Genomic DNA, 22,730 nt, shown 5'->3' with positions numbered 1-22,730 from the left:
ATAACCACAGAGAAGATCTGGAAATTGTTCATGAAATAATGAATCAAAATGTTTGAGGTTCAGGCCTTCCTCTCCCACTACAAATTCACAGGAATAACAGAAAAAAAACCAACAACATTGATTTCAAAAGTTTGTACTAGTACCTAAAATATAGGAAGGGGGCCTTCAGGGAATGGAAGCATGTGGAATCCCTAAAAGTCAGAAGGTATATGTGGAAAAACTGAAAGACAATAAATTAAAGCTTTAGAAAAGGCAAAGGCAAAGGCAAGAGTGGCCATGCAGTTTCTCCATGCTTGGAGCTAGCTGGCCAGGGACAGCAGGACTGTGGGCTCTGCAGGGCATTGGTTGGAATATGCCCATAGGAGGAGCAGCTGGCTCTCTGCTGAGCTACACAGTTGGCAAGAGTGGCTGACGGCAGAGGGCTCTGTGACCCGCCAGGGCCTGGTGCCATGTGACACCCTTGCACAGCAAGGACCCTGTCCAGAGGACCACCCACAGAGGTCCCACCCCGACAGGCCACCTCACAGAAATGGAAGACCCAGAAGTTCCACTGTTGGTCGAATGTGTGCTTCTGAGAAAGGATGGAGAATGGAGGGAAGGAGCACGCAAGCATGAATGAGAGGATCTCTCACCATTAATGAGAGTTTTAATGAGATTCTTCAGAAAGAACTACAGTTTAAGACAGCTGACCAACTGCACCAAGATGAGTGAAAACAGATGGAACCCAAAATATGTTATGGCTGAAGATAAACTGAATGAAGATACCGAAATTTTTTTTTTTGAGGTGAGTTTCGCTCTTGTTGCCCAGACTGCAGTGGCACAATCTCAGCTCACTGCAACCTCCTCCTCCCGGGTTCAAGCGATTCTCTCACCTCAGCCTCCCGAGCAGCTGGGATTACTGGTGCCCACCACTGCACCCGGCTAATTTTTGTATTTTTAGTAGAGACGGGGTTTCACCAAGTTGGCCAGGCTGGTCTTGAACTCCTGACCTCAGGTGATCCACCCGCCTTGGCCTCCCAAAGTGCTGGGATTGTAGGCATGAGCCACCACCCCCTGCCAAAATGCTGAAACATTTAAACAAGAAATAAAACCAATGGCTTATCCACCAAGGAGTAAGTCAGGGTGACTTCAGCTTTCTCAGCAGCAACACTGATTGCAAAGAGAGAGTGGAGCCACAGCCTCAGCTTTCTGCAGAAGAATCTTTCTCAGCACAGAATCATAAACTCACCCCGATATTATCCAAGTGTTGTCCCCGCCCCCCGCTCCCCTGCAATCCGTGGAGTCAGGGACGTGGCACTCAATAGGCTAATGGGAAATCTAAAACCAAAGATGAGCACCCAAACAAGAACCACCAAGCTTTGGAGGAAACCAATAGCATGAAAAAGCATTCTTAAACTCTGCAAGCAGAAACCTGATAACCAAGGGAAAGACTTGAGAAATTAATATCCTCATTGGGTGGAGGAAGACATCTTAGATACAAAAGAACAAACCTTTATTAAAAAGCCATTTATGGATCTCAGAAAGGAATAATCCTTGTCAAAATTAAAACCCAGTAGATGGGATGAATAGCAGAATGCAGGTATAAAGTGCAGATTAGTGAGTGGAAATTTTGATGTGAAGAATCCTCCTGGAGGCCAGGCGCGGTGGCTCAAGCCTGTAATCCCAGCACTTTGGGAGGGCGAGACGGGCAGATCACGAGGTCAGGAGATCAAGACCATCCTGGCTAACACGGTGAAACCCCGTCTCTACTAAAAAATACAAAAAACTAGCCGGGCGAGGTGGCGGGCACCTGTAGTCCCAGTTACACAGGAGGCTGAGGCAGGAGAATGGCGTGAACCCGGGAGGCGGAGCTTGCAGTGAGCTGAGATCCAGCCACTGCACTCCAGCCTGGGTGACAGAGTGAGACTCCGTCTCAGAAAAAAAAAAAAAAAAAAAAAGGATCCTCCTGGAGTGTAGCACAAAAGGTCAGAGAAATGAAAAGCTTAAAGAAAATAAATAAAAGAATGAGGCATTGATCCAGAAGTTCCAGTCATGGTTGACTGTGTATTCCTGAGAAAGGAATTGCAGAGACAAAGGCAGAAACATTCAAAGCATTGATGAGTTTTCCAGAGCTTAAAGAGACTCACTTGCCCTCAAAAGATGAAGGAAAACAGATGGAGCTTCACACAGGTCACAGCACAATCTCATAACTGATGAAGATAGAATACTTAAATATTTAAAGAGGAAAAGGAATCAACACATCACCTCCTAAGGAACAAGTTTCAGATTCACATCAGCTTTCTCAGCATCAACACTGAGTGCAAGAAGAAAATGGAGCAACACTCCCAATGCTCTGAGAGAAAGTAAATGTGAGCATTGAATGCTATGCTACCCCAAATGTCATTCAAGTGTAAGTGCAAAGTGAAAGGCATCCTTTTAATTCAAAATTTAGTCTACATCAAAAGTCTCTGACTGTATCTCTGGGAAATTAACTCCATGACAAAGGAAAACAAATCCAGGAGAATGGCACAAGACATAGTGATGAGTATAGATGCCACTAACATTTATTATTACGACTGAATAAGATTTTCCTATAAAATATGTATATTTCTTTTTTCCTGTTAGACAAGGTCTCTCTCTGTAATCAGGCTGGAGTGCAGTAGCTGGATCATGGCTCACTTCAGGCTGCACCTCCCAGGCTCAAGTGATCCTTCCACTTCAGCCTCCTGAGTAGCTGGGACTACAGGTCCATGCCTCAATGCCCAGCTAATTTTTGTATTTTTTGTAGAGATGGGGTCTCACTCTGCTGCCCAGGCTGGTCTCCAATTCCGGGGCTCTAGCAATCTGTCTGCCTCAGCTTCACAAAGTGTTGGAATCACAGGCGTGAGCCACTGCGTCTAGCCAAAATATGTATATTTCCATAAAATATGTCTGTTTCTCAAATGATGGCAACATGGGAGGTTGCTGGAGACAGTGTATGGAAAAAAGGAACTTGGGCTAAAGTTCTTGCCTGATTTGAGGCCCAAGTGATATTGATTTGCTTCAGATGCTCCACAGGCAAAATAAAATCTGTTAATATGTAAGTACTAGAAGAACAGCAATGAGGTATATAACGTCTAGGTAAATTAGAAACTACATTCAGCTAACATAGAAATCTAAAATACATTTGGGAGGCCGAGACGGGCGGATCACGAGGTCAGGAGATCGAGACCATCCTGGCTAACACGGTGAAACCCCGTCTCTACTAAAAAATACAAAAAAACTAGCCGGGCGTGTTGGCGGGCGCCTGTAGTCCCAGCTACTCGGGAGGCTGAGGCAGGAGAATGGCGTGAACCCGGGAGGCGGAGCTTGCAGTGAGCTGAGATCCGGCCACTGCACTCCAGCCTGGGCAACAGAGCGAGACTCCGTCTCAAAAAAAAAAAAAAAAAAAAAAAAAAAAAAAAAATCTAAAATACAGTGAGTCAAACAAATTAGAGGTTTGGTTTACATCTCCTAAAAGAAGTCTGAGAGTGGACAGTCCAGGCTCAGTGGACAGCGCCATGATGTCATCATGGAACTAAGCATCTACTCTTTTCGGAACACCTCCCCACCGTGTTGGGGAGGTAACCCATGTCCTCATGCTCTCAAAGTGGTTACCAGAGTGCTGGCCATCAAGTTCACATTTTAGGGAAGCAAAGGGTTAAGGCGAAATGGGAAAAGGGTCCATTTGAGCCCAGCCTGGCTCCTTAAAGAGGTTTCCCAGAAGGCCCACCCAGTGACTCTGCTGACATCTCATTGGCTAGTGAATATCACGTGACCACTCCAGTTGCAAGAGAGGCCGAGAAACGCTATTCCTTTAATTGCACATGTTGCCAACACCACTAAAATCAGTTCTTTTTAGTGATGAAGTGGGACTAAGTATGGGTAAGCAACTCACAATATCTGACACAATTTCTAAAACAGTAGGAAGAAAAAAACCTCACCAATCTCAAAACTCCCTGAAAACCTAATTAATCCAACAAAAGACAGGATAATAAAAATAAATCTTAAGAGAAATGATAGATTTAGAGTACAAAATAATATAGCAATAAGCCTGATATATTAGGAATCGGTAAATGTAAATTAGTAATGCCGACCTATTAGAAAATGAGACTTCTGGCTAGGCACAGTGGCTCTCACCCATAATCCCAGCACTTTGGGAGGCCAAGGCAGGAGGATCACTTGAGCCCAGGGCAACATAGCAAGATCCCATCTCTAAAAATAATACAAAAATTATTTGGGCATGGTGGTATGTGCCTGTGGTCCCAGCTACTGAGGGGCTGAGGTGGGAGGATCACTTGAGCCCAGAAGGTTGAGGCTGCAGTGAGCTGTGATCATGCCACTGAACTCCAGCCTTGGTAACAGAGTGAGACCCTGTCTCTGAGAAAGAGAGAGAGAGAGAGAGAGAGAGAAAGAGAGAGACTCTCAAGCTAGGTTAGACAGATTATGCTTGTGGTGGAGGCAGAGATGCACCATTTAGACTTCCCTCAACAAAGGACCTGTTGTATCAGCTCCTGGGAGTACTGACTACAGCTGTCAGCTCCTTCAGGTACTGCTTCAGCTGCGGAAAGCCTGCCTTGCCCAAGGTTAAGTCCTTCCAGATGCCACCCACAATGACTGAAACAGGTGAATGGATAACCACCTGACCACCACATTCAAATCGGGCAATTCTGCCAGGCCATTTCAGCATCAGAGCTTCTTATGGTACTTGATAAGGATAAGAAGGGAATACTATGAACAAGTAAGTATACACACATTAAATTAATGAAATGAATCAATTCCTTGAAAACAGAAAAACTACTATACCAAAAGTTATCCAAGATGAAATAAATAACTGGAGTCATTCTATAGCTATTTAAAAGATTGAATTTGCAGTTTAAAACCTTCTAGATAGTTTTATTGGAAACTTCTACCAAATATTTTACAAATAACACCAATTCTACATAATCTCTTCTGCAAAATAGAAGAGGAGAGACACTTCTCAATTCATTTTATGAGGCCAACATTATTCTGACATTAAGACCAGACAAAGATAGCATTAAGAATAGAAAACTATGGACCAAGGCCGGGCCTGGTGGCTCATGCCTGTAATCCCAGTACTTTGGGAGGCTGAGGCGGGTGGACCACCTGAGGTCAGAAGTTTGAGACCAGCATGGCCAACATGGTGAAACCCCCGTCTCTACTAAAAATCCAAAAATTAGCCAGATGTGGCGGGCACCTGTAATCCCAGCTACTTGGGAGGCTGAGGCAGGAGAAATGTTTGAACCCAGGAGGCAGAGGTTGCAGTGAGCTGAGATTGTGCCACTGCATTCCAGCCTTGGCGACAAGAGTGAAACTGTCTCAGAAAAAAAAAAAAAAAGAAAGAAAATTGTGGACCAATATACTTCATGAACATAGAAGCAAAAAATTTATTAATAAAATATTAGCAAATTCAATTTAGCAGAAAGTATACAATATTACAGTCACACATTGCTTAATAATGGGGATATGTTCTGAGAAATGCATCATTAGGTGATTTCATCACTGTGGGAACACCATAGAGTGTGCTTACATAAACGTAGATGGTGTAGTTTTCTACATAACTAGGCTATAGAGAAGACGTATAGCCTATTGCTCCTAGGCTGCAAACCTGTACAGCATGTTACTCTGCTGAATACTTTAGACAATTATAACACAATGGTAAGTGTCTGTGTACCTAAATATAGAAAAAGTACAGTAAAAATGTAGTATTATAGCATTCTGGGACCACTGGTGTATATGTGACTGAAATAGTGTTATGTAGTGCGTGACTGTATGGGCCTTATTTCAGGAATGCACAACTTCAATATTTCAAGAATGCAGTTTCAATACTTGAAAACCAAACATTGTAACTTATATGATTAATTTAAAGGGGGAAAACCACATGGTCGTATCATTTGAAGTACAGAAAGCATTTGACAAAATTCAACATTTGTTCATAATAAAAACTCTCAGCAAAGTAGGACTAGAAGGGAATTTTCTCAACCTGATTAAGTTTATCTACAAAAAGCCCACAGCTAACATCCTACTTAAGAGAGAAAGATGAAATGCTTTCCACCAAGGTTGGGAACAAGGCAAGGGTATTTTCTCTTGCCAGTCCTATTTACTATATGTTCCTGCCAGAAAAAGAAATAAAGATATACAGATTGGAAACAAAAAAATAAAACTAGCCCTATTCATAAGCAACAGGATTGTCCATGTAGGAAATCCCAAGGAATCTACAAAATGAAAGCCAAAAAGCTTCTAGAATAGATAAGATAATTGAGCAACATTGCAGGAAACAAGGTTAACACAAAATTCAGTCATGTTTCTATATACTAACAATTGGAAACTTAAATATAAAAGCAGTGCTTTTTTTTTTTTTTTTTTTTTGAGACGGAGTCTCGCGCTGTCACCCAGGCTGGAGTGCAGTGGCCGGATCTCAGCTCACTGCAAGCTCCGCCTCCCGCGTTCACGCCATTCTCCTGCCTCAGCCTCCCGAGTAGCTGGGACTACAGGCGCCCGCCACCTCGCCCGGCCAGTTTTTTTGTATTTTTAAAGTAGAGACGGGGTTTCACCGTGTTAGCCAGGATGGTCTCGATCTCCTGACCTCGTGATCCGCCCGTCTCGGCCTCCCAAAGTGCTGGGATTACAGGCTTGAGCCACCGCGCCCGGCCAAAAATGAAATTCTTAAGTATAAATCTAACAAAACATGTAAAAATCTATATTTGGAAAACTAAAAAACACTGACAAAAGAAAGCAAAGAAGGCCTAAATCAATGGAGAAACATACTGTATTCACAGATTGGAAGACTCAGCAAAGTAAAGATGTTAATTATACACAAATTGATCTATAGATTTAATGTAATTCCAATCAAAATGCCAGAAAGATTTTTAGATATAGACAAGCTGATTCTAAAATTTATGTGGAAAATTCAAAGAATTAGGAGAGCCAGAGCACTTCTGAAAAAAACAATAAATGTAGAGTAATCATATTATTTAATTTTAAGACTTTATAAAGCTGCAGTAATAATTAAGACTGTGGTATTGGTAAAGGGATAGACACATAGATCAATGAAATAGACTAGACAGTCCAGAGATTCACACAAACAAGGCCAATCATTTTTTGACAAAGATACAAAGGAATTCCAATGGAAAAAGGACAGTCTTTTCAACATGGTCAAATAACTGGAAATTCATATGCAAGAAAACGAACCTCAACCTAATCCTCATATAAAAATTAATTCAAAATGAATCATGGTTATAAATGTAAAATATAACTATAAAATCTTAGCAGATAACATATGAGAAAATCTTTATCACCTAGAATTAGAAAAGCAGTTCTTATATATGACAACAAATGTGAAATTCATAAAGGAAAAAATTTATTAATTGGACTTCATCCGTGAAAGACACTGTTAAGAGAATGAAAATATAAGCCACATAATGGGAGAAAATATAAATCACTACCTCACAGATAATTTTTATCCATAATATATACAGAAGACTCAAAATTTAGTAGTAATTGTGATGGTTAATGCATGTGTCAACTTGACTGGGCTAAAAGATGCCCAGATAGCCAGTAAAACACGATTTCTTGGTGTGTCTGTGAGGATGTTTCTGGAAGAGATTAGCATTAAAATTGGTAGGCTGGGTCAATGAGGTTGCCCTCACCAGTGTGGTGGCCAGGATCCAATTTGTTGAGAGCCTAAATAGAACAAAAAGGTGGAAGAAGTGTGAATTCATTCTCTCGAGCTGGGACATTCACCTTCTCCTAGAGAGCTGGGTTCTCTGGCTTTGGACTTTAGGACTTGCATCAGAGGGCACTCCTCTCTTTCCCACCCTTCCAACTCCAGCCGAATTACATCACCAGCTTTCGTGGTTCTCCAACTTTCAGAGAGCAGATTGTGAGACTTCTCAGCCTCCATAGTTTCAGTGAGCCAATCCCATGATAAATCTATTTCTATCTCTAACTCTTATTGGTTCTGTTTCTCTGGAGAACCTCAATGAATACAGTAATAAAATAAGCAGCCCATTAAAATATGGCCAAAGACTTGAACAGACACATTACTAAAGAAGATATATAGATACCAACTAAGGACATGAAAAGATGCTCATCACCATTAGCCATTAGAGAAACGAGTTAGTAAACTTTTCCAGTAAAGGATTAGATACATAGTAAACATTTCCAGCTTCATGGGCTGAGAGGCAAAATTGATGATGTGACATGTATACATAGTTATATAGCAAGAGAGAAAACAAGTTTCCACAAATTTTTATTGATGAAATTAAAGATATAATAAAAATTGAGTAAGTTTTGTAATACAGGTGAACTAATGAAAATAATGCATTTTTTTTGGGGGGGGGGACAATATTTTGTTTAATTAGGGCTGAAAGTTAGTGTTTTCTGTCATCAAAATCAGTTGCACATGCTTATATGTGATTAATTTTATATATTTCATCTTTGCACTGTCTTTTTACACATATAGACACTATGTAAAATATTTAGTACTGCCAAATACTAATATGAATCTGATATGGTTTGGGTCTGTATCCCCACCAAATCTCATGTTGAATTGTAATTCTCAATGTTAGAGGTGGGGTCTGGTGGGAGGTGATTGGAGCGTGGGAGTGGTCCTTCATGAAGGATTTAGCACCATCCCCTTGGTGCTGTTCTTGTGATAGTGAGTTTCCATGAGATCTGGTTGTTTAAAAGTGTAACACCTCCGCTACCTCCCCCGCAACCCTTCCTCCTGCTCCAGCCATGTGAAGTACCAGCTTCCCTTTCATCTTCTGCCATGATTGTAAGTTTCCTGAGGTCTTCCCAAAAGCCAAGCAGATGCTGCCATGCTTCCTGTACAGCCTGAAGAATCATGAGCCAATTAGACCTGTTTTCTTTATAAAGTACCCAGTCTCAGGTATTTCTTTATAGCAGTGGAAAAATGGACTAATATAGAATCCATGAACATATGACTTTGATTGAGAATATTCTTCACTTGGGAGATATTTATAGAGTTCTATTAGATTCTTCTTTTGACATTTGCCTGTATGCATATCATTATATTGTTGATTACTTGCAGTTGAAGTTCGGGTGGTTGCTACTCAATTGCTTAAAAAAATATATTTAGAAATGTTGAAATTCCCCTTGTACTTGCATAGAAGTCTGAAATGCACGTGCTGCTGGAACTGCAGTTTGAGTTCAGAAAAGATACCCCTTGCAAATTTGTGTGGGAGTGGATATCTCACTTCATGTTTTAACTTTTGACAGCTCAGGATGTACTTAGAGCAGCCTAACATTACTTGTGATTCAAAATTGTTGCCAACTTGACTTTACTATAATATAGATATTATGTATAAGTTTTGTTTTGCCTTTTAACTTCAGGTTTAATTCATTAAGGAACATAAAGACTGCAGCAAAAACTTGTTTCTAGTGCTATTCGGTGTTTGATAATAGTAGTTAAAGGCAGTTTTTCTCATTCAGAAAAATTTCAATCTCGACCTTAAACTTTAAAGTTCTCAATAAAACCTTATCATTGCTAAACTATGGAACTGCTGTGTGGTTGGGCAAGTCAGCAAATTCAGCTCCTATTTCTAAAAAACGTTCATGGAACTGACGATGGTTGAGTCAATGATGCCATGTGAAGTCTGCCATTGACACTACTGGTTCAGTAACAGGAATGATTCTAATATTTTCCACAAAGTACCTACAGATGAATGATACAATGAATAACCATAGGCTTTAAGCACCTATGTTTTCATAAGCTTTGTTTTTTCAACTAAGCCTTTGTTCAGCCTCACACGTATTTTCACTACTATCAGATTTATCACATCTTGGCAGATTCCATTTCAGGCTGTGTTGAATTAGCATTTTCTCAATTTCTTCTACAAATATTCTCGTCCATGTTTGTTTCCTACACATACAGGTTAATTTCTCAGTCACTTCAAACTTGGCAGTTACCCTTCAATAAGCAACAGCTGAGTGGTATTGGTACATCTGTCAACTATTAAGAGCCAAGAAAAACCACTTGAAATCATTTGCCTTGTTTAATTGGCTATTGATATTGTTACTCATGTATTTGACTCTTTGAGCAGTTATTCTCATTAAAAGGCTAACAATGGGCTGGACACGGTGGCTCACATCTGTAATCCCAGCATTCGGGAGACCGAGACAGGTGGATCACCTGGGGTCAGGAGTTCAAGACCAGCCTGGCCAACATGGTGAAACCCTGTCTCTACTAAAAAACAAAAATTAGCCAGGTGTGGTGGCACATGCCTGTAATCCCAGCTATTCGGGAGGCTGAGTCAGGAAAATTGTTTGAACTTGGGAGGTGGAGGTTGCAGTGAGCCAAGATTGCATCACTGCATGCCAGCCTGGGTGACAGAGCTACAGTCTGCCTTAAAAAAAAAAAAAAAAAAAAAAAAAAGGCTAAAAATGTTTATTTTCTCTGGATACATTTCTTCAGCTATTGCAATCAAATATGATTTAATTAACTCACTACTGGTAATAAATAAGCTTTCCCTGCTTGGCTAACAAATGAGCAACTTAGAAACCTATTTTGCTTGCAGTCTCATATTCATTTTTTAGTTTTTGTAAAGAAATTCTACTGTGATGAGATATACCACTTAAAATGTCTAGCTTTGATGATTAGTGACTTCTTGCAAGTTGAGAATATTGTGGAGTGTTTAGTCTTGTAACATTGATGTATAACATCATGTTCTTTTAGCACAGCTATAGTGTCATTGCATAATGGGCACAATGCTTTGCCATTGTCTTAAAAGTGAGACATTTAAAGTCTGCTTTTCTCTTTTCTTCTTATTTTGATGTGATGGGCATGCACTGGTAATTAAAAAATAGGTCACAGTACAGCACTATATGTGGCACACAAAACACCGTTTAGCTATAACTGCACCTCTGTGATTTTTGTGGGCTGAGCAGCAGTGGAAGTGAGGAGAGTGCCATGAATGGTCCCCTTCAACAAATATTTAACTCTGTCATTGTAGTGCAAATGTGGCTATAGATAATATATAGGCAAATAAGCATGATAGACACAGAAATTTGAATTTTGTATAATTTTCATGTGTCATGAAATAATATTCTTTGAGTTTTTCCAATCACTGCAAAATGTACGAAATATTCTTTGCAGGATGTACAAAAACAGGCGGACAGTGGGCTGTATTGACCTACCAGTTGTAGAATGCCCAACCGTGCCCCAAGTCAATGTCCATTACACAATGCTGAGTCCCTAACAGGAACCAATGTGTGGAATGATAGTGGACCTGTGACTACCTCTCAAGTTATTCACTTGGGAATTTATGTATTCTGTCCCTGTAACTTCAGGCTCCATCTGACTGGAGGTACTAGATTGTAGGGAGGGAAGACATTTATCAGGGGTCACAGTAAGAGTCTCACTAAACATAAAGCTATGGCTGTGACCTGGTCACTTTATCCTCCTTATGCCAAGAGACAAGCAGTCACTCTATAATGAAAGGAGTCACTCAATTGGCAGGAATAATTAACCCTGATCATTAGGAGAAGATGACTGCTGCTACACTAGGTGGGGGTGAGCAGGAAAGACTATGAATGCGGCTTGGGTGATTCACTGGAAAATTTCTTGGTGCCTCGCTGCCCAGGTGTAATGGTAGATTAACCCACACAGCAATCATAGCCTGAGAATTATAGCCAGAGAATTATAGCCAGGGATGAGGGTCTGGATCACCACTGCACCCACTCCCCTTCCCCTTACTGGCAGCCTGTCTAGACAGCAGAGATGCAAGTCAAACAGGAAAGGAATCTAGAAAGGGTAATGGATGAAGGGGAAAAGGTGTGTGACTAATGGTCTCAAAGTAAATGATGGGCCTGTAGCTTGTCCATTTGACCCTTTTCTTTTTTCTTTGGGAGAACACTTGGAGGTTTATTAAACATAAGTAAACTTGTGTTATTCGGGTTTCTTGTACATTTTGTCACCCAGGTAATAAGCCTATTACCCATAAGTTATTTTTCTTGATCTTCTCCCTCCTCCCACCGTCCATCCTCCAGTAGGCCCCAGCATCTGTTGTTCCCCTGGCTATGTGTCATGTGTTCTCACCATATAGCTTCCACTTATGGGTGAGAACATGTGGTATTTGGTTTTCTGTTCTTGTGTTAGTTTGCTAAGGATAATGGACTCCAGCTCCATCCATGTTCCTGCAAAAGACATGATCTCATTCTTTTTTATGGCTGCATAGTATTCCGTGGTGTATATACCACATTTTCTCAGTCTACCATTGATGGGCATTTAGGTTGTAAGGAATATAAATCATTCCATCATAAAGACACATGCATATGTATGTTTATTGCAGCACCATTCACAGTAGCAAAGACACAACCCTTCTCTTCTAAGTTTTCCCAGGAGACAAGACCAACCAGAATCATTATTTTTAAATGGTGAACATTTACTATGGGAAGCAAGTAGATATGAGTGGCATAAACAGTTGGGCTGCAGTGAATTTGCAGATGTAGTGGAGCCTTTCTTCATAGCTGGTGACTCATCCCACATCTCTTGGGAATATTGGCTGCTGCTGGGTCACTGCTGTCATCCATTGGGAATTGTCTTTGGCCATAGGGAAGAGACTTGACCAAGATTATGTCCCCTCCTAAGGGGAATCCTGCAGCCAATCACTGGCTTGTGGTTGGTGTTATAGGTTGAAGTGCATCCCTCCTAAAAGATATGTTGAAGTCCTAACCCTCAATACCTCAAAAAGTGACCTTCTTTGGAAATAGAGTTTTTGCAGATGTAGTCAATAAGATGAAGTCATTGGGTGGGCCCTAATCCGATATGATTAGTGTCCTTATATTAAGGGGAAAGTGGGACACAGGCACAGATGTAACAGGGGGAAGAATATGTGAAGACACAAGGAGAATGCCATGTGAAGACAGGATTGGAGCGATGTGTCTCCATGCCATGGAACACCATGGGGGATATCAGCACATCCCCCAAAGCTAGAAGAGGAAAGGAAAGGTCCTTTTCCTACAGGTTTCAGGAGCAAGGCCTTGCTGACACATTGATTTTGGATTTCTAACCTCCAGAACTGTGAGCCAATTAAACTTCTGTTGTTCTAGTCCCCTGTCTTAGTTTGTCCAGGCTGCTATAAGAAAATACTATAAGGCTGGGCACTGAGACTCATGCCTGTAATCCCAGCACTTTGGGAGGCCAAGGCGGGCGGATCACTTGAGGTCAGGAGTTCGAGACCAGCCTGGCCAACATGGTGAAACCCCGTCCCTACTAAACGTACAAAAATTAGCTGGGCATGGTGGTGGACACCTTTAATCCCAGCTATTTGAGAGGCTGAGGATTGAGAATCACTTGAACCCAGGAAGTGGAAATTGCAGTGAGCTGAGATCACGCTACTGAAGTCTAGCCTGGGTGACAGAGCGAGACCCTGTCAAAAAAAAAAAAGAAGAAAGAAAGAAGGAAAGAAAGAAAGAGAGAGAGAGAGAGAGGGAGGGAGGGAGGGAAGGAAGGAAGGAAGAAAGGAAGGAAAGGAAGGAAAGAAGGAAGGAAGGAAGGAAGCAAGAAAGGAAGAAAAGAAAAATAAATCACATTCTGTTTCACCTTCTTCCTCCTTGCTCCCCCTTTCTCTCTCAGACTCCAAGTTCCCACGTTTCCCCTCTCTCTTCCCCCTCCAGGTTTCTTCCTCCCTCCCTTCCTTCTTTCTTCCCTCCCTCCCTCCCTTCCACAGGGTCTTGCCATGTTGCCCAGGCTGAAGTGCAGTGGCACGATCTGCAGCCTTGATCTCCTGGCCTCAAGTGATCCTCCCTCTTCTGCCACCCAAAGTGCTGTGATTACAGGGAGCACCACTGTGCCCGACCCCTCCAGGTTTCTTTATTTCTCCCTCCCCTGCCTTCCCTGTGTCACCCTTCTCCTCCAGTCCCAAAGCACCCAGCCTTCTCACCTCAGATCTGGGACTCTCAGCAGCAGCCCATGTCCATTCCATGCCCATGCCCACCCCTGCCAGGGTAGAGGGGACAGAGGAGGGAATGACAGAATTTGTCTCCAGGAATGCAGACCCTGAGGGCTTCAGGTCTCCTCAGAGAGGTGGGCTATGAGTAGTTAGTCCATTCATTCATCCACTCATTATACATTCGGTGAACAATTATTTTTCACCTACTATGTCCTGGTATTGTGCAGCCTCTAGAGTCACAAACATGACGAATGCTCAGCCTCTGCCCTCTAGGAACCAGTGAGGAAAGGGGCCAGTCAGCAAACAGGTGACTGCATAAGATCAGGGGAGGACCACAGGTGGATATAGATCAGGTGGAGATCTTTAAAGGGGGCCATGGGGCTTCCCAAGGTGCAGGATCCACCAAGTAAACTCCTGGGTCCTCCTGGGAGGCTGCTGTGCCAGGGGCTACATGTGAGGGTCACCTATCTGGGGATGGGGCTGGGGCTGCTGCAGAAGAAATGCCTGAGGCAGGGGCTGAGGGTTGCCTTAGAACAGCCCATTCCCAGGAGACCTGCGTTCCCTCCTCTGCAGGCCGTGGGCCTGGGAGCACAAGCAGAGGGCTGGTCCCACTGGGACCCTCACTGAGTCCTGCTTTCTTCTCCCTTTTCCAGCCCTCCCTCAAGGGGCCTACTGAGAACCTCTGGGGGAAACTCTGGTAGAGGAGGTGGAGAATTGTGGGGGTGGGATGGGAGAATGGTACCCCAGGATGCTGGTACTTCTGTGCTCAGCGGTCACCCACAGTGACCCTGAGGGGCCTGTGTCTTGCACCTTGTACTGCGTCCCTTACCCCGGCTCCAGGAGGCTCACTCCACCATGCTTGCCCCAGGCACCTCACACAGTGCACTTTCCAACCTCCCCTTGGATGGCATCTGCCTCTGCTCCTCAGCCCCTGGGGTGCCTCCTCCCTGCCCACTGGCTAGAGGCTGAGCTGGTTCTAGTAGCACTCAAGGCCCAGCACCCACCCTGCCTCTAGGGTTACCTCATCCACGAGCGCCCCAGCCCCTGGGCCTCTTCCCTGTCTGGATCTCCCTCCTTTCTGGACTCCAGTCTCCCTGTTCCACTGGGCTTTAGTAATGGGATCTTTCCTTTGCCCTTGGAGTGCAGGGACCTTTATCCTTCCCCTAACACCCAAACACACTTGGATCCTAGTATGATGATCTCTGTGTCATAACTGAGATGGATAGAGGTATTTAAATCAGCTTTTATTGAAGCATAATTTATATGCGTATAACATGTATCCATTTTAGATGTACATTTCATTGATTTTTGGGGGACAAGTTTATACACCTGTGTGACCATCTTGCAACCAAAATACAGAACATTCTAGGCTGGGTGTGGTGGCTCATGCCTGTAATCCCAGAACTTTGGAAGGCCAAGACAGACAGATTGCTTGAACTCAGGAGTTTGAGACCAGCCTGGGCAACACAAATGAAACCTTGTCTTTACAAAAAATACAAAAATTAGCTGGGTGTGGTGGCTATTCTGGAGGCTGAGGTTGGAGGATTGCTTGAGCCCAGGAGGCTGCGGCTGCAGTGAGCCATGATTGTGTCACTGCACTCCAGCCTGGGTGACACAGGCAGAAAAAAATCTAGAACACTCTATTACCCACAGAGTTCACATTCAGTCTCCATCCCAAAGTCTGGGCAACCACTGCTGTGTCCCCATTGATGACAGCTGTCCCCACTGCAGTGCACACACATGGATTCACACAGTGTGCCCTCTTCAGAGTCTGGCTTCTTTTGCTTGGCTAATTTTTTAAGATTCAGGATGGAGGTTTTTTAGCGGGATTTTCTAGAAACGATGAGAACCAGAAGCTTTGAGAAAGCTTGGAGATGCTGGGGTCTGCATGATGTGGTGGTTTAAAGCCAAGGCTCAGGGTGGAGCAGAGCTGGGACCAAATGCTAGCTCCACAGCTGACCAGCTATGAAACAGGGTGAGGTGAGCCAGGCATGATCTCTGCACCTCCATTTTCTCAGCTGCGAAGTGGGCTAATGTCACTGCATTGCTATTACCACGGACAAGAATGTGGTTACTAGTGGCTTGACTCTGGAGCCAGACTGATGGAGGCACTAAATTGACACAGGTCTCGCGGGGCCTGGCCAAGATCTTTATCTTCAAATAGGGGCTTCCTGCTCTTTCCCTGTCCTACACATTGTACCCCACTATTTCCCCATCCCCCACCTTATTGCTGTCCTCCCCACTCCCTCATTCCATTAACTTCAAACCGACACACCCGCCATCCTCAAAGCACCTCCTCCTCCTCCCTACATTCCTCCTGCAGATCCACATCGGCCTCTCCCGTACTCACCCTACACATTCCCAGTGCACTCCGCAGTGACCCCAGGGGCTGTGCCTCTGAGGGGGACCAGGGCCTCACCATGTCCAGCTGGGTCTTCAGAGGCTGCGATCAGGCAGAAAGGGGCACTGCTTATGCAGTGGTCACCCTAATCCATCTGATCATGGCCTTGAGGTGCTCAGGGGCAGAGGAAGACAGGAGAGCACTTGAACCCATTTAAGCTTTGGATGGAGCCCAGGCTAGTCCTGGGGGCCTCATGGAGTTTTCTGGCCTGTGTGTGTCCTGTCCTCTCAGGCGCCTAAAAACAGACTGACCTGCAGATAGGTTAGACATAGGCGGCTTAGCCACAGTGAAGGAGTTTGTCGTGTCCCTCCAATTCCGCCGTCCTCATCAGATATATCATTGTTAGTTTTTGTGTACATCCTCCTATTCCCCCTCTTTAAGATAATGCCTTTACAACACATGTGTATAAATGTGTGTTTATATTGGGATCACCTTGCCTTTCATCTTGATTTGTTTCACTTACTAAATCTTGTACTTTTCTATATCTGTACATAGACAGCAAACCCATTCTAGTAGTTATTTGGAATACCAGTGTTTGAAGAAACTGAAAGCCATTTAATGAATACCAGCCAGATTTTAATGAGCAGCATTATACACCTTTGTGTCAATGGGTCAGTACTTGGGGTCTTCTAGGTTTTCCCGAGAAGAGGCTCATATGCTGGAAGCCGTCCTGGTGCCTGCATCACAGGTGCCCTTATGACATCACAAGTCCCGCCCCTCCTCCACTCTTCCTTTTGGAGTCCTGATTAGAGGAGTGCGGACCGGAGGGTGATGGAACCATCTAGCCCCTAACCATAGGTAATTTAGTAAAGTCCAGACCTGTGGGGATTTTACGACCTGTCCCCAATCAGATGTTTTGTAAGAGGCACTCAGAACCACACTAGCTTTCTGAGAGGGGAGGGTAAGTTCCCCACAGTTACGCATGACAGGACCCCCCACCTCCATTTGAAGTCCTAGAGAAAGCCAGGAAGCTGTCTAGAAACAGTGAGAACGGTGTTTGACTTGGTACCCAGCAGTGGGAGAGCACCTTTTATTTTCTTCCCTATTTCCCCCCATACACTCTGATTCCAGAAGGATGGCAAGCTGTTTTAAATGATCATCAAAGATAGTGATGAAATCATATCGATAGAACAGAGCTGGAAGGAACAAAGGGGAGAAGAGGGAAGCGACTCCACCCCCAACACCCTCACCCCTACCAGGCCACACCCTTACCTGCAAGTCCATGAGTAGCTGGGTCCAGAGAGCCTTAACTAGTGACATCTCTGACCCCTGTGGTCCAGCAGAGTGACGCAAAGATCTATGACCCTGTAATTTATTGTACAAAGAGTGGCTTCAGTGAGGGAAACAGGCACCTGTCCTCGTTACCTGACATCAATCAGGGTGTCCTAGAAAAACGGGTGAAACGTCAGGGTATGCAGAGCTGGAATGAACGGGGATTGGCTGTCTCTTGGCCCCATTTTCTTGTCAGGCAGAGAGATGTGAGTCTGGCTGAGATACAGACTGGAGATTGTGGCCAAGAGTGGGGCAGAAGAGTGTGATCTCAGACCACATAGAGTTGCGGGCTGCAAGTGGGACTGTGGGGAATGCAGGGACCAAGGGGCAAAATGTGTGTTAGTGGGTGGAGCGTGCATGTTTGTACTGATGCATGCATAGCTGAAGTTCAAGCTGTTCACAATGTGTGTGAGGTGGAGGAATCTGTTACTACTTTGTTGAAGAGGAGGGAACACAGCAGCTTATGGGTTTGACCTGAAGTCAGGGTAAAGAGGGCAGGGGGAGCAAAGCACACCACTTCTCCAGCAGGTGGGAGGGCTCTGAAGGCAAGAGTCATGGATCCCAGGGAGATGGCAGCTCTTTTACCTCTAAGTCACAGTGTTCTTGCTCTAGACTGGCCAGCAAGGTTCATGGAAAATGGGGTGAGGTAGCTAGGGCAGATGTACACCTATTTTGCAGATGGGGACATTGAGACTCAGAGGTCAAGTGAGGTGAGCACTTCCACTAACCTGTGGGTGGCAGAGCGGAGACACCTACCTGGTCTCCTGGATTCAGCCGTTGCCCTGCCCAGTGCTGAACTTTAGAGGAAGGAGCCATCATTGCTAGAGGATCAGGGCCCCTTCCTGGCATACCCTGAGTGTTTCTGTTTTCTCTTGTAAGGCCCAGAAGAGAAGATCATCATGACAGAAAGGTCTGCAGCTGTTTTCATCCAGGCCTGGTGGCGGGGCACGCTGGTGCGACGCACACTGCTGCATGCAGCCCTCAGGGCTTGGATTATTCAGTGCTGGTGGAGGCAGGTGCTGGAGAAGCTGCTGGCGAAGAGGCGGAGGATGGTGTTGGAGTTCTATGTGCAGCAGGAATGGGCAGCAGTCAGGCTGCAGTCCTGGGTCCGCATGTGGTGTGTCCGCCAGCGTTACTGTCGTTTGCTCAACGCTGTCCGCATCATCCAGGTCTATTGGCGCTGGCACACCTGCCATTCCCGTGGCTTTATTGAGGGCCACTATGAACTCAAAGAAAACCAACTTGATATTCAACTTGAAATCTCTTTGGGCTCACAGGCTTGTAAGGTGCAACAATGCATACCCCTTCCATTAAAAGAATGACCAGGTCTGCTATATCTGTGTCCCCAGCTCTCTTCGTCAGATGTATTTTCAGGAGGTCATTGTTTGAGGTAATGATGGGAAATACTAGGCATGTCACAAGTCAGCTGTGAGGAATCAGCAGGGGTAGTCTTGGGTTCCACGTGGAGAAGGATTCTGGGGGCCATCTGAGATGAGGAGGACCTGTGATTGATTAACAATGTCTGCCATAGGTAGAAGAGTTGCGGTTTCAGGGTGACCAAGTCAACCAACTCCAGGGAGACTATGTAAATGGAACCCCCTTGGTTGTGCAGCGTGGAAGACTATGTCATCCTTTGCTATTCATTCATTCATTCATACATTCATTCATTCATTCATTCTTTCTTTCATAGAGACTGGGTCTTGCTCTCTTGCTCAGGCTGGAGTATAGTGGTTCAATCACAGTTTCCTGCAGCTTCCAACTCTTTCCTGCTGCCTTAGTCTCCTGAGTAGCTGGAACCACAGATGCCCACCACCATACCTGGTTAATTTTTAAAGTTTTTTTGTAGAGATAGGTGTCTAATTATGTTGCCCAGGCTGGTCTCAAACTCCTGGCTTCAAGCAGTCCTCCTTTCGTGGCCTCTGAAGTTGCTGGGATTACAGGTGTGAGCCACTGTGCCCAGCCTTTTAAAATAAATTTTAAATATTTATTTTAAACATGGTGTTAAAATATACATAACATAAAATTTACTATTTTAACCATTTTAGGTGTATAGTTCATTGGCATTAAGTACATTCACATTGTTATGCAACCATCACCACCATCCATCTCCAGAACTTTTTTCATCTTGTAATACTGAAACATTGTACCCATTAAACAATTACTCCCTAGTGCTCCCTCCCCTAGCCCCTGACAACCACCATTCTACTTTCTGTCTCTATGAATTTGACTACTCCAAGTACCTCCTATGAGTGAAATAATACAGTATTTCTCTTTCTGTGACTGGCTTATTCCACTTAGCATAATGTCTTCAAGACTCATCCATATTGTAACGTGTGTCACATTTTCCTTCCTCAGGCTAAATAATATTCCATTGTATGTATGTGCTACATTTTATTCATTCGTCTGTGGATGGACACTAGGATCCTTTCACCTTTTGGCTATTTTAATAATGCTGCTATAAACACGGATGTGCAAATATCTCTTCAAGACCCTACTTTCAATTCTTTTGGGTATATACCCAGAAGTGGAATTGCTGGATCATATGGTAATTCTATTTTTAATTTTTTTGTTTGGTTTGTGTTATTTTAAGAGAAAAGGTCTCACTATGTTGCTCAGGCTGGAGTACAGTGGCTCTTCACAGGTGCAATCCCACTACTGATCAGCATGGGAATTTTGACCTGCTCCATTTCCAACCTGGGATGGTTCACTCCTACTAGGGAAACCTGGTGGTGCCCTGCTCCTAGGAGGTCACCATATTGATGCGAAACTTAGTGTGGACAACCCATTGGCATAGTGCACTACCATACTGTTTTCCATAGCAGCTGTAACATTTTACGTTGCTACCAGCAGTGCACAAGTGTTCCAATTTCTCCACCTCCTCATCAACACTTGTTATCTCTGCTTTTTTTCATCATAGTCCTTCCAATGGATATGAAGTGGCATCTCATTGTTTTTGATGTGCATTTCCCTAATGATTAGTGGTGAAAAACATCTTTTTATGTCCTCGTTGGCAATTTAATATTTTATTTGGAAAAATGTCTATTAAAATTATTTGCCCATTTTTGAGTTGAGGTTTTTTGGTCCTGTTAGTGTGTTGTAGGATTTTAATACTTTATCGGATATATGATTTATAAAGATTTTTCTCTTGTTCTGTGGATTGCTTTTCACTCTGTTGTTTTTGTCTGTTGATGCAAAGAAGTTTTAAATTTCTTTCTTTTTTTTAAGACAGAGTCACTCTCTGTCACCTGGCTGGAGTGTAGTGGCACCATCTCGGCTCACTGCAACCTCCGCCTCCCAGGTTCAAGCAATTCTTCTGCCTCAGCCTCCCGAGTACCTGTGATTACAGACATGCCACCACACCCGGCTAATTTTTGTTGTTTTAGTAGAGACAGGGTTTCACCATGTTGGTCTCGAACTTCTGGCCTCAAGTGATCTGCTCGCCTCAGCTTCCCAAAGTGCTGGGATTACAGACGTGAGCCACTGTGCCTGGCCAGAAGTTTTAAATTTTGGTGTAATTGAATTTACTTATTTTTTTCCTTGTTGCCTGTTCTTTTAGTATCATATCCAAGAAGTCATTGCCAAATTCAGTGTTATGAAGATTTTTCTCTATGTTTTCTTCTAAGAGTTTTATAGCTTCATGTCTTATGTTTAGGTCTTTGATACGTTTTGAGTTAATTTTTGTATATGGTGTAAGGTAAGGGTGCCTTTTCATTTTTTCTGCATGTGGATATCCAGCTTTCCTATCACCATTTGTTGAAGGCACTGTTTTTCCTTATTGAATGGACTTGGCACCCTTGTTGAAAATTATTTGACTATATCCATGAAGGTTTATTTCTGGTCTCTCTCTTCTATTCTACTGGCTTAGAGATCTGTCCAATATGCCAGTACCACACTGATCACTGTAGCTTTGTAATAAGTTTTGAAATTTGGAAGTGTGAGATCTCCAACTTTGCTCTTCTTTTTTTAGTATTATTTTGGCTATGTGGGGTCTCTTTAGATTCCACATAAATTTTAGGACAGGCGTGGTGGCTCATGCCTGTAATCTCAGCACTTTGGGAGGCTAAGGCAGGAAGATCACTTGAGGTCAGGGGTTCGAGACCAGCCTGGCCAATATGGTGAAACCCCATCTCTACTAAAAACACAAAAATTAGCCGGGTGTGGTATCACATGCCTGTAATCCCATCTACTCAGGAGACTGAGGCAGGAGAATCACTTGAACCCAGGAGGTGGAGGTTGCAGTGAGCCCAGATCACACCACTGCACTCCAGTCTGGGTGACAGAGTGAGATCCTGTCTCAAAAAAAAAAAAAAAAAAAAAACCTAATAAATTTTAGAATACTTTTTTTTTCTTTTTTTCATACCCCTCTCTAGTTTTGGATAATTTCTCTATTTCTGCAAAAAATGTCATTGGGATTTTGATAGGGATGGCATTGAATCTGTAGATCCCTTTGGGTAGTATTGGCTTCTTAACAATATAAAGTCTTGTAGTCCATGCACACAGGAAGTCCTTACATTTGTTTGTGCCTTCTTTTGTTTCTTTCAGCAACATTTTGTAGTTTTCAAAGTACAAATCTTTCACTTCCTTGGGTAAGAGTATTCCTAAGTATTTTAGCATTTTTATGATATTGTAAATGAAATTGTTTTCCTTTCCTTTTTTTTTTTTTTTGAGACAGAGTCTAGCTCTGTTGCCCAGGCTGGAGTGCAGTGGCACGATCTCGGCTCACTGCAAGCTCCGCCTCCCAGCTTCATGCCATTCTTCTGCCTCAGACTCCCGAGTAGCTGGGACTACAGGTGCCCACCACCACGAATGTTTTGTATTTTTAGTAGAGACGGGGTTTCACTGTGTTAGCCAGGGTGGTCTCGATCTCCTGACCTCGTGATCTGCCCGCCTCGGCCTCCCAAAGTGCTGGGATTACAGGCATGAGCCACCGCGCCTTGGCTGAAATTGTTTTCCTACTTTCCCTTTTGGATTATTTATTGTTAGTGTACAGAAGTGCAACTGATTTAAATTTTTTTATTAAATTTTTATTTATTAATTTCTCTAGTCTTTTATCCCTTAAATGCAACTGAGTTTTGTGTGCGTTGATTTTGTATCCTACTACTTTGCTGAATTCATTTATTCTA

At 43.5% G+C, this 22,730-nt stretch overlaps 1 protein-coding gene across 1 annotated transcript; it reads left to right on the top strand.

Moving 5' to 3' along the window:
- The first annotated feature begins 17,076 nt into the window (after positions 1 to 17,076).
- IQCF5 (IQ motif containing F5) lies at positions 17,077 to 18,941 on the top strand. Its single transcript, NM_001277943.1, has 2 exons — positions 17,077 to 17,133; positions 18,487 to 18,941. The coding sequence occupies exon 2, from the start codon at positions 18,507 to 18,509 to the stop codon at positions 18,927 to 18,929; it is 423 nt and encodes a 140-aa protein (NP_001264872.1). The 5' UTR covers positions 17,077 to 17,133; positions 18,487 to 18,506; the 3' UTR covers positions 18,930 to 18,941.
- Positions 18,942 to 22,730: the final 3,789 nt, after the last annotated feature.

Source organism: Macaca mulatta, chromosome 2, assembly GCF_049350105.2.
Source record: "Macaca mulatta isolate MMU2019108-1 chromosome 2, T2T-MMU8v2.0, whole genome shotgun sequence".
NCBI classification, from domain to species: Eukaryota; Metazoa; Chordata; class Mammalia; order Primates; family Cercopithecidae; genus Macaca; species Macaca mulatta.
Note: the sequence above shows the minus strand (reverse complement) of the source record. Positions and strands in the feature narration are given on the sequence as shown.